At 40.6% G+C, this 11,946-nt stretch overlaps 1 protein-coding gene across 1 annotated transcript; it reads right to left on the bottom strand.

Moving 5' to 3' along the window:
• Positions 1–1,435: 1,435 nt before the first annotated feature.
• MRS2 (MRS2 magnesium transporter) lies at positions 1,436–11,896 on the bottom strand (the record flags this gene model as incomplete). The annotated part of the gene is made up of 10 exons (XM_009080030.1): positions 1,436–1,546; positions 2,508–2,621; positions 3,374–3,491; positions 4,571–4,723; positions 7,406–7,522; positions 8,167–8,297; positions 8,973–9,146; positions 9,585–9,697; positions 10,301–10,337; positions 11,799–11,896. Coding segments are annotated over 10 exons (1,166 nt in total), but the record flags the coding sequence as incomplete, so codon positions are not given.
• Between the last annotated feature and the right edge of the window lie 50 nt (positions 11,897–11,946).

Here is an 11,946-nt window from a genome sequence, read left to right as displayed (position 1 = left end):
AACAAGAAATGGACAGTTTATGACCTGATTTAGAAAGATTTCATGCTCCCCCTACAGACTGAGAGAAACCAGTGGAGAACTACATCCTCAGAGAGAAATCCTAAGAAAAAGCACAAATAGTGGGCATAAGGCTTTTACTCCTTCCTTCAGTCCACCACAGGACACCAAGCTTCCACACCCTTTACTGACCTGGCTACTTATGCAGGCTAGTCCATGCCTTGTCTTTGAGAGAAGAGAGAAAGCAGAGCTTTGCCTTAAGAGAAACCAAGCACCCATCTGCTGATTTTTACCAGAACTTCAATCAGTCCTTATGACAACACCAGGAGTTGTTAAACTGCAACTGTATCAGGGCATGGTGAAATAGTGTTAGATGGCAAGCACAAGTGGCACTATCTGTAGGCCTGCTTTCCCTGTTCCTAAAACTGCATAGATTTTGGGCCTAAATTAATCGTTATGGGATACTCAAGAAATGCCTAGTCAAAGTCTGTTATTGCTCACATGAAATAAGGGAAACTATTATTTCTGGCTACTGCCAATTTAGAGGTGATGCGTCACAAATGATGGAGGTATGTCTATTGCTTTGGAAAAACCTGTTCTCCGCAATTAAATAGGGCCTTAAAAATCCATTTTAAAAGCCACTCTTGGGGTGAGCTTTTCGTTGATGTTTGAAGTCAGATGCCTAAATCTGTAGCTCAGAACCAGAATTACTGATGAATGCTGACTGCTGTCATCCTTCAAGCCAAAAATTATGTTCTCTGTAAGAAGGGCCATTAAGCAAAGAAGTATTTGACAAAAACACTTAAAATGAGAATGCCCAAGCCAAAAATTATGTTCTCTGTAAGAAGGGCCATTAAGCAAAGAAGTATTTGACAAAAACACTTAAAATGAGAATGCCCAAGCCAAAAATTATGTTCTCTGTAAGAAGGGCCATTAAGCAAAGAAGTATTTGACAAAAACATTTAAAATGAGAATGCCCAAAAGGTAAGTACATGTATGCAAACACAAAACCAATGAAACATACGTGGAGTACAGCTGAGACTACTGTGCAAAGTATGGCGCTGTTTTCCCTTATGTTTCTCTCCTTCTGTGTGTGAGCATTAAAAATCTCACCGTAAGTTTTTGGCACAGGATATATATTAAATTATCAAGTTTAGAAACTCTGCAGTTTTCAGTAAGGAAGAACAAATACAAGAAAAGCGTCCAAAAACCAATGAAACATACGTGGAGTACAGCTGAGACTACTGTGCAAAGTATGGCGCTGTTTTCCCTTATGTTTCTCTCCTTCTGTGTGTGAGCATTAAAAATCTCACCGTAAGTTTTTGGCACAGGATATATATTAAATTATCAAGTTTAGAAACTCTGCAGTTTTCAGTAAGGAAGAACAAATACAAGAAAAGCGTCCAAAGTCCATCCCAACAAAAGTCTCCTGCTGTTCCTATTGGTTTGCCAAGGTGCTTCTGCTCAGCCCAAATGTTTCTGCTTTAAGGCTGCTCTTTATCTCTGCTCTCCCAGTTGCTGGTTGGGATTTTTTCAAAACTGCAGGAACCTAGGCAAGATACAAAATAGCCTGTGATTACATGAGAAGCTGCTCTATATGCAGCAGAAGGAAAGAGTTTCATAGAGGCCTTGAACCCTGATTTTTCTCCCCTTATTTTCAGAACAGTTTCTCCCTCCCCAATCCCTCCCTGTACATTTCTCCAAGCCAGAGTCAGCATGTCCTGGACTTGGTTTTGAGAAACACTTAAGGATAGTACAGTTCACTGTAGCCATAGTCAACAATCCACAACAAACTACTTCCATCTGCCTCTTACCGGCAAAGGAGGGGAGGGAAGAAAGGGAGTTTTGAACTTTTGAATCCACTAATACTTCTGCTATATTAGAGCACAAAGTGGAAGTAGACAATACAGTTCCACAAGTCCAGGAAAGGGTTGTCAACAGGGAAAATGACCCATACATACTAATCTGGTCTCCTTGGAAATCTTCATACAGCTTGGTACCATCAGCATCAATGACAAAGATAGCTGTTGTTTGTGCATGTGAGGAGCTATTACAAACTTCAGGCTGAGATTCAGGACATCAAAACCAGGGCATCATTCTCCAGAGAGATGTTACAGCTACAACCTGTCCTCATCAGCCTTTTATCTTTACTTACTCTTTTACAGGACAGAGACCACAGATCCAGAGTTAGTATGTGGGTGGGAGGATAAGGGTAGCATCCATTGTGTCCTTCGCTATGAACGGACTGCTGTGGCAGCTGGGAAGGTAAATGAGGGCTGCTTCTACCATTGGTCTCAGCTTCCCTTGGGCTGCCAGGTGTGTCTTTGCCAGTGCTGGGGCTTCCCTCCTCATTCATCCAGCGAGGGAGCACCTTGCCTGTCAAGGAGCAGACCCTGAGCAGACCCCCAATACTCTGTGGCACACCCCTCTACAAAGGCTTATTTCCTGCTTTAGAAATGGACTGTACTCTGCCTGTAGCTGAAGGAGAAACCCTGGCCAGCCATACGTACGTGAGGAGGTAGTGGAGGTTCTAGGTGCCGCCCAAGGAAGGAAAGTAAGCGTCGCCATATCAGACCACTTCCCAGAAACATAATCCCCGTCACCAGCCAAAATATCCTGGGGTCCTACCAACAGAATGTGCCCATTAGTCATGCAACTATCTCTGCAGAAAAGGGATTACTCTCATTTCCCACCAGTGCTCTCCTCCTTTATGGGAGGAAGCAGTAAACTCTCTACCATCAACCGCCAAGCCCTACCTTGGGAAAAGGGCTGTTTCATAGCAAACTATCTTGTTCAGGAATCACCCACTGTATTCTGTTACTAGCCCATGCAGTTTTCCTTCCTTCACTGGGAAGTTTGAAAATTCAACACTTAAATTTAATTGGTTTGGAAAGGAAGAGGTCTTTGCTTTGTCTGTTTGTTTTAAAGATGGCATGTGAAGTTTTAAAGTTGTACCCCCAGTCTGTACCCCTTCCTCCCCAGTTTAGATATAAACATGTATTGACAGTAGAGTATTTCCTCTGGTGTGCTGGAAATGCCTTGACTCTTGCCCGATACCCTTGTATCTGGAAGACAAAGCTGCTCTTTTCACAGCACATGATCATTAAGGAAACCTTAATACTACTTTAAAGTCAGTTCTTAGATAAACAAAAAAATTGTATTCCCATTTCTTTTCCGTGGATGTGACAGAAAAAAGGCTGCAATACTGTGCAGTTAGCCATACAGTAATTTGCTCACAAAAAATGGGGACTGCATGAACACACGCATCAGTGGAGCTTTGTCTGTGGAAAGAATGAAGTTGCACCAAATATAAAATACACTCTAAGAGCAGGGCCCACATTTTGTGTCACTTATAAAAGCAGCACTTGTTCCTTACCTCTTCAAGAGATGACTGTAAGTTCATACCAAATGCAACTCCTATTAGTCCAAAGAGAGACAGAGAGAAAGTCCCCATGGTCAGCTGCAAGTTCAGTCTCATCATCACATTACGGTGGCTAAAGAAGGGAGAAACATCTGTAAGGGGAACCCAAAAATTGATTTGCTGCCTAAATTCTCAAATTCCATACAGCATGCACAAAAACAAAATAGTGAAAGAGAGGAAGTCATGCTGGAACTAGGCAACCCAGTGACAAAGCTCATGAAACAACAGTATAAAGAGGCTATTGGTTTGGAATTACTGCATCAGGATACATCCAGGCAGCAGGTTCTGCTTAATCAGTGTGGCTCACTTCTTAGACCTGTATACACAAAGAGTAACAGTACGTAGCCGCAGAAGTTTGTGTTCTCTCACCGCTAACTATGTGGAATTTGTATGTCCATATTCACAAGCAACCAAAATTTACTGTTACTTTGCAAATGAATACACTTTGAGTCAGTAAATACTGCAGACTAGAAACCTGAGCCTGTTTGAAAGAATTCAAGTCTTTCCCAAAAAGATTTTTATGGTTTCCTGATGCAGCATCTACCAATTGCTTCTACAGATAACTCCCTGGGTAAAGAGGAGAAAGAACATTAAACCCAGTCCTCAAAGACAGAGTCCTCAAAGACAAAGGATATGCCTATCCTTGCAAATGCAGGCTACAATTATTTTTCAGTAGAAAGCTGACTAGGAGTGAAAAATGGAGCAGAGAGAAAGAAAATACTTGCTCCAAAGTTATTAACTCTTGTATCACTCCACAGAGCAATAATGCAACTTGTACTGAACACTCGAGTAGCCTAGCCAGACTCTGGCTAATAATCTTTTCTGAACAGAATTTTAATTTGCCTCTAAATTTGCAGACATTTCTCTTATTAAATAGCTCCACAGGAGGATCTAAGAGAAGCCGTGTTTCTCCTGCTAGGGAAAACTGATGCCTAGCTAAAGAGGTTTATACACACGCTAATTAGGCTATCTTGTTGCTTTGCTTTATCCAGTTCACTGATAAGAAAAGTGCAATGCAGCTGTGACTGCAAGTCCATTCAAACCCTCATCAAGACAGAAATCTCCAACTTTCCTTGTAGGTCGATTTGAGAAAGTCTAAACAGCATTAAATTCTGCTCAGCTTTTGTCAATCCAACAGACTGGGTAGCTAACCTGTCCAGGTTGATAAAGATGATGCTTTCTGAGTCATCAATCAGTACTCTGAGTTCACGAGCTTCATTTGCAAGATCTTCTGCTTGTCTGTAATAATTCTCCAGCAGCAGCTCCATTTCCTCTGCATGGTCAATCCCAGATGTACTCTCCTCACTGTGAGCAACAATTTATATTTTTCTGGTTAGCTACATATTGTATAGAAGTGTATTACTGATGTGTTAAGGCACATAAAAGTTGAGGGCAACAAGAGTGCTGTTAGACACGAGCTCAAAATCCAGTCTTTACTGTGAGGAACTTCCATCAATAGAAATGGCATAAAATTAAAGGAATATTTTTGTATTTATCAGCAGCTCAGTCAATTATTTTGAATAGAGCAGTTAGTATTTGATGGGCTTAAGGCATGCATTACCACCACAAATCTTGTTTTCAGATATTATACAGTTAGAAAATTATAGAAATTTTATATTATTCATTAAGTTTATATTACTATAAATGTATATTAAATTTTTATAAAGTGCTAACAATTTTGACAGGAGCTGTTTGAGGTGCCCTCAAGTGGTGGAAGCTGGTAACAGTGCAGTCAAAAACTTGGAAGAATAAAACATAACCAGAAGTCAACACACAAACAATTACACAGTGAGGGAGATGGTTTAGGTGTCTATTAAAATAGTTTAGTCGTAAAGCATTTCAGCTATACACAGCAATTACTGCAAAGGGTTTTAGGAGCATGAAGCAGCCAAAGAGTAAGCATCAAATGAAAGATGCTACTCTCCTAAGTGAAGTCTGAGACTTTCATCTTACTTCATGGTGTGAATGCTGGGGCAAGCCTTCCTCTGAGACAGCTATGTATGTTTCTGGCATTAGGCAGATGAAACCTGAGGCACCTGAGATCCCCAAGGGCTAGGAAACTAGCAGCAAATCCAGGAAGATTCTTGATCATTTTGTCTTTTGTGATATGACCTCATTTCTCTAGAGAGACTAAACCTTTTAAAGAATCTCCTCCTGGCATTGCTGACTGTCAAAGGAACCTCTCTGAAATGGTTTTCCAAGAAAATAAATGGTATGTCTTAAGAACCAACCCACTTAAGCTCCCTAAGGACCTTTGACAGAGCCCCTAGTTTCTCTCACATGGGGCAGAATTTTTGAGTTAGCAGATTTCAAAGCCCTCCAGACCCTGAGGTTTTCTTTGCATGGAGATAAGTTGCAGACTTGAAAGCCTCAGAGCACTATCTGCTGTATTATGGATTCAGCTCAAGGTCTTATTTGATGATTATCTTTACATTTACATCAGCTCGTCTGTGGACATACAAAGGGAAACAACAGCCATAAAGACATGAAAATAACCACCACCTCACGTGCTTTCATTAACTAGCCTCCACCTGCCTCATGAGCCTTCCATGGTCTGCCATTCCTTCACACAAAGGTACAAGGTCTGCCTCATCTTGTCTCTCTGAGCTCAGCTCACCATTTCTCCTGCAAATGATCTCTGATGGCACCAAAATGCCTAACTGGGTTTCTCCACAGCAAGTGTGTCCCAGGTTCATCAAATATCACATATCACCTGCATCAATCCTGAAGCCAAAGAAGCTGCCCACACACTGCCAGCCTGTCTGCAAACATGCCACTGTGTTTCCTGGTGTGGTTTGTGCATCCTGAAGCATGGCTCCAGCATTTTTCAAACAACTTCCCACCACTTCTCCTACCCTTGTGCAATAGGGTCTGAAGGAAGGGATGACTTTGGGTTTCTCCTGACATAAGTGTAAGGTGACAGTGGGAACCTTTCCTAGATGTCCCACACATTGTCTACCGTGAGGCAATGTGAGATTTGCCAGCAGAGTGGATTAAGTCCAAAGGAAGGCTGTGAGCAAAACCAAGACAAAGACCAGCTGCTGGCTCAGGTGCAGCTGGAATTCAGACCCTGCCCTGATACTGCACCAGGAGATGCATTAGAAGTGCAAACCATGTCCCATTTCTGGAATATGGAGTTTCTGCTGGACATTTAGACTAAGCTCTGTAGGGCAAGAAACTACTTCCTGATTCAAACCCACACTATTGTGTGAACAGTTTTAATATCCACACACAATGCAGTTAGGCAAAAATATTATTCAGCAACTTCACAAAGGACCCTGTAAGATAAGTTTCTGTTACCTGCTTAAACATAAAACACGTCTGTATGCCCAAAATTTAAAGGCAATTCAGCCCAAAGCATATTTAGATCTGATAGACATTATTTTGCTCTATAGTTTTGATTAAAGTGACCAGTGCTGCTGTGTGCTGTCTTTCACCATAATGTGAGAGTGCAATAGAACTGTTTCTGCATATGCATTTCTCCTAAACTGCTGTTCTGCAGGTACACAGGATTGCTCCAGGACTCCTTCCCTCAGGTTCTGCTGGGGAGCAAAAAGCTAGAAGCAAGACGTTCAGAACACTTCTAGTAAAGGAAATGTGGCATCTGACCTATTCAAGACAAGCTTAAAAATCTGCCTCTTTGGGTTTTCTTGTGGTGAAATTGATGAAAGTGCTCCCAGAAGGTGCTGACTTATATTGAAAAACATTTGCTTTTCTGCCATCCTGCTCTCATCCCATTACATACTAGATAAGCTGGCCTGTCATGCCAAGAACTACTTGTAACTGGACAACATGACAGTCGACTGATAATGGAGTTCCACTCCAAAATGGCAAATACAATGATTTCTGAAGTAGCAAGCATTAGGGCTTTAAAGAATTAGAAAGTCTTTTTCTTTCTGATTTTTTCACAGGGAAGACCCAGTTAGTTTAAAGTTCTCCCTAAACAAAATACAGTTAAAAAAGCATGTGGTTTCCAAATATACATACAATACTTGTGGATCACTCCATTTAGATAGACAGAGCTCTTCTATTAATTCTTCTTCATCTAAGATCTCCAGAATTGTTTCTTTGAAAACTTTAAGATCTGTTTCCAGTTCTGACAAGCTGAAGAAAGAACAGGCAAAAGGTCAAGTAATCCCCACTGGCACAAGTGCACAAAGGTAATCTCTACATGAGTTTGAGTGGCCAGGGAAAAATCCTTGCAGGGCTCTAACAACTCCATCAAAACATTCTCTACAGGCCACACACTTAGCAGTGGCAGTGATCTGGCCCAGGAACTGCAAGCTACAGGCACATACTAAAAAAGATCCAGATGTGTTTTCTGGATATATTTTAAAGTCAGAAAAAACAAGTGCTCTGTGATCATGTAGCAAGTCATATTGCACTGCCACATGAAAGAGTCTAATGCATGAAGGTACCAGTGTAGTGCTAGTAAACTTGAAGCACAGATTTACATTATGGAGAACTTTTTCATGTTATTTTGTTCTCTTAGGTATCATTTTGTTCTGTCATATGCTATTTAAGAAGCACGACTGTATTTCTGATCACTTAGAATATACTTCTCCTTCCCCTTTTCCCCCATATTGCTAGGTATTTTATATACCAATTTTTACATTTACAAATAAGATGCACAACCCAGCATTACAGTAATCTAGGAAATTAATACCAGATACCATTTTTCTAACATTTCTATGCATGTTATTTTCCATGGTCATCTTCTAGTCTCTTCACAGCTTATTCTTATTTACCTCTTGCCATTTTGCAGAAGAATGTGTAGTTTACTCCTATCCACAGATAAAAGCTTGGGGTCCACTAGAGCTTCCAGTGTCTCAAGGATCTGAGGCTGCAAATTGTTAAGTCTCCCCTGCAGTTTGCTGATCTAGATAACAACATGATCCTTCATAAGAATTAAAACAATCCATTTAGAATGACTTGGGCAACTGACTCCTGTCTCTCAACACAGAATTCACAGTAAAGGTAGTTAATACCATCTGCTTTCCAATGCCTGGGAAATACTTGCTATAGGAATACCATTTAAAAGATAAAGCCAGTGCAAAATACAGGACTTAATAAAAAGTGATTTGCACAGAACTGAAACCCAGTGACAACCACACCAATAAGGCTGATAAAGCTAAAACACTATTGTCTGGAAATGTTATATTAGCGTTAGCAAGCAGAGATTTTTAATGATAACTAGAAATCGTTTCCTGACTCCTAGTCAAGAGGCCAAAAACCTTGGCACTTTTGTGTGACTTCCATTTCAGCTACAGCATATCTCTAGAAAAGGAACTCTGACTTGTATTTTAATTGTCCAAATGATAGTGAAGCCACCACATCCAATTAACACTTTATTAGGAAGGGAATGAAAGGACACACACACACAAAACTGTAAGAACTAAAGCAACAAAAATCAAGACTAAAAAACAGCTCCTACAGGAAGTGCAGACTACATATACCCATATGTATGTAGAAATATTAACACAAGAATAAAATCATAGTGGTCTTTCTATGAAACAACTTCCCAAACAATTTTAATAAAGATGAGATAGCTCACCCAGTATTGCAGGATTGCTTCTATGGCTCGGAATTCAAAGGGCAGGGCATATGTAACTAGCTGACCTTCCCCTGACAGCTGAGATGCTAGTTCATTGAGGAGCCAGTGTTCCAGACTTAAATTACGATAATCTAGTATCAGAAGAAACTCTGGTGTTATGACAGCCTTCAAGACCTGAAAAAGACAGTACATGTAAGGAGTCTGAAAAAAAATTCACTGAAGATTTCTAACTCTGCAGCACATTTCGGAATTTGGGCTTTGATAAGGCCACTCTTCAAATGTCTTTTCAGGTAGGAAAACAACAGAATCTCATGCTAACTGCAAACATGCTCAGACACAGCACTGTGCCCATGGTCATACATTGAGAAGAGGCTCCTCATAAGCCTTTACTCCTGTGACAATGTTAGTGATGTTTCTCCTGTGCTCAACCAGGAAAATGGTCATTAATATGTACTGTGGGCAGACCCATACTCTGATTACTAGGTCAAGCTCCAAATACACATTTACTGCTGGACTGCATGTCACAGAAAGTTGCTGTTAAAAGAACTGTGCAAGGCAATGAACGTGCAAGGATAAGACAGGGTTTGCACTTAGCTATAGGGAAACCATTACCTCCATTCTCATGATGATCCTGTTGTTCCTAGTTGCAATGCTCATTACATGTTGAAATCTTAAATCTCGAGCTTGAAGACCCAATTCCTGGTACAATTCTGTTTTCTTCTTTTCTATCATAAAAATATTTTTAGATGAAGACATTTAGAGCAAGACCAGCATATATGTTCCAAAATTACATTTTAGTGTAAGTTACAAAGTCCTACACACAGAAAGAAAGTTGTGCTATCTTTAAAATAGTTTTCCTCCCATTGACTCCTCAGTGTAAGTTATTTTCTACTAAGTTTGGAAGACTGTACCTTGAGTGAAAAAAGAAAATTCTAGATTTAAGTGAAAACATTTGCCACAACAATTAATTTCATGTCAGAAAGAAGTGGCTTTTTTGAGAAAACCCATGTAATCCAACAGGAAGGGAAAGACAAGGCAGGGGAAGTGGCATGCTGGTCAAAAAGGGAAAAAAGAAAGAAAAAATTACCTTCCTGTGAGAGATGGTAATATATTATTTTAAAAATATTACTTCAAAATTGTAACAATAAAGATGCTATTAAGACACAATAGAAGGCAGCAAAACAAGAAACATTGCAATATCCCAAATAAACACAGTGAAGTATCCAAACCATATTTTTTTACCCCAAGTAGATTCCCAGTTGGGCTTTTCTATATTGGACAAGGAAAAAGGCAAATAAAACCCAAACAAAACCACAATGAAAACTTACCAAAATAGGTAGTATTTCCCTCTTTATCAAATTTCATCTGAAAGAATGGAAAAAAAATTATTTATTTCATAGAATCACTACAAAACTACAAATCAATTTCAAAAATTATTTGCACTTCCCTAGAAGCCAAATGGAAAACATGTTAAAATGAGACAGCAACTTTGTATGCCCTCTATTCACAGTTCATCCCAGTTAAGCAAAATATTGCACCAAATGGCTGTGTATTTCACTGTGTTTGCAACCAGTGTCATCTGCATTACCTACACAAAACTTGTAAAGAAGTGATGCACAGAGGATCAGACTTAGAATAGAATAGACTATTTCAGTTGGAAGGGACCTACAATGCTCAGAGTCCAACTGCCTGACCACTTCAGGGCTACAGCATGGTGTTAAGGGTGCTGTCCAAATGCCTCAAACACTGACTGACTTGGGACACTGACCACCTCTTCAGGATGCCTGTTCCAGGGTTTGACCACCCTCTTGACAGATGTTTCCTCATGTCCAGTGTAAACCTCCCACAGCACACCTTTGAGCTATTCCCATGCATCCTACCACTGGATCCCAGGAAGAAGAGACCAGCAGGGCATCTTAAATTTTCAATTAAAAATTCAGCTATTCCCTCTGGAACAATCTTAAAAATTTACCAACAAATTGTGTGGCCAAGCCTTGTGCCCACATCAAGTACGGTAATGACAAGCTATTCTGCTCATAGCCTGCATCCTAAATCTTTCTCATCTTGGCATTTTTCATTCATATTATTCATTTAACACTTTTATTTCCTAGTAAAATTATTTTATTGGAAAAACTTCTATGTGTGGGTTAATCAGAAAGTTTGCTGTTTTGCTCATGAACTAGTTTTAAAAATAACTTCCAGTGCATACTAAGCATGTATTCCAGCAGGGCTGCAACAGAGTTTACATAGCCACATGCACCTTGTTGCAGAAAGTGCATACTAAGCATGTATTCCAGCAGAGCTGCAACAGTTTACATGGCCACATGCACCCTGTTGCAGAATGACTACTTCTGTTGTCAACAAGGAGGCCTCACCTACTCTCACAGGCACCAGTAACATGACCTGAGCAGCTTGCAAGTGGCTTTCAGCCTCATTTAAAGAAACAGCTTGTTTTTCACTGAATCCTAAGTTTGCTTAGAATTGCAGGTATCAAGACACAGGTCTGATACTTGTAAAAGGCAGTATCAAGCTCTGACAAACCTAACAAGAAACTTTTGACTGCAGCAGTTCCCAGAGTCAACCTGGCCTCGCAATTAGAGAACTCCCAGCAAGTCCTGGACCTTAGAAAACATCTTAGCCATGCTGCTTACCCGAATTGGACCCTCAAGTCAGAATAGCCCAAACTAACAATTTAGAAGTTGCAGTGTTTTCTGAGACATAAATCCACACACTTTTAGGATGCTTTAACGTTATAAAAAGAAGGGAAAGGTGACCATCCCCTTGCCCGAGCTGCCCTGGAGGGTGGAAACACGTGCAGGTACTCACCCCCGCAAAAACAGGAGACACGCTGGCTAAGGTGGCTTGGGAAGTCTCCGTGGTGGCATGCTGGTCAAATTTACCTGAAGGAAGACAACACACTTGCACTTCCAGCACACCGCGCCCGGCCCGGAGCGCGAGAAGGGCCCGAGGAACC

This window comes from Acanthisitta chloris, unplaced genomic scaffold (assembly GCF_000695815.1).
Source record: "Acanthisitta chloris isolate BGI_N310 unplaced genomic scaffold, ASM69581v1 scaffold1658, whole genome shotgun sequence".
Taxonomy (NCBI): domain Eukaryota; kingdom Metazoa; phylum Chordata; class Aves; order Passeriformes; family Acanthisittidae; genus Acanthisitta; species Acanthisitta chloris.
The sequence above is the reverse complement of the archived record's forward strand: the minus strand, read 5'-3'. Positions and strand labels throughout refer to the sequence as shown.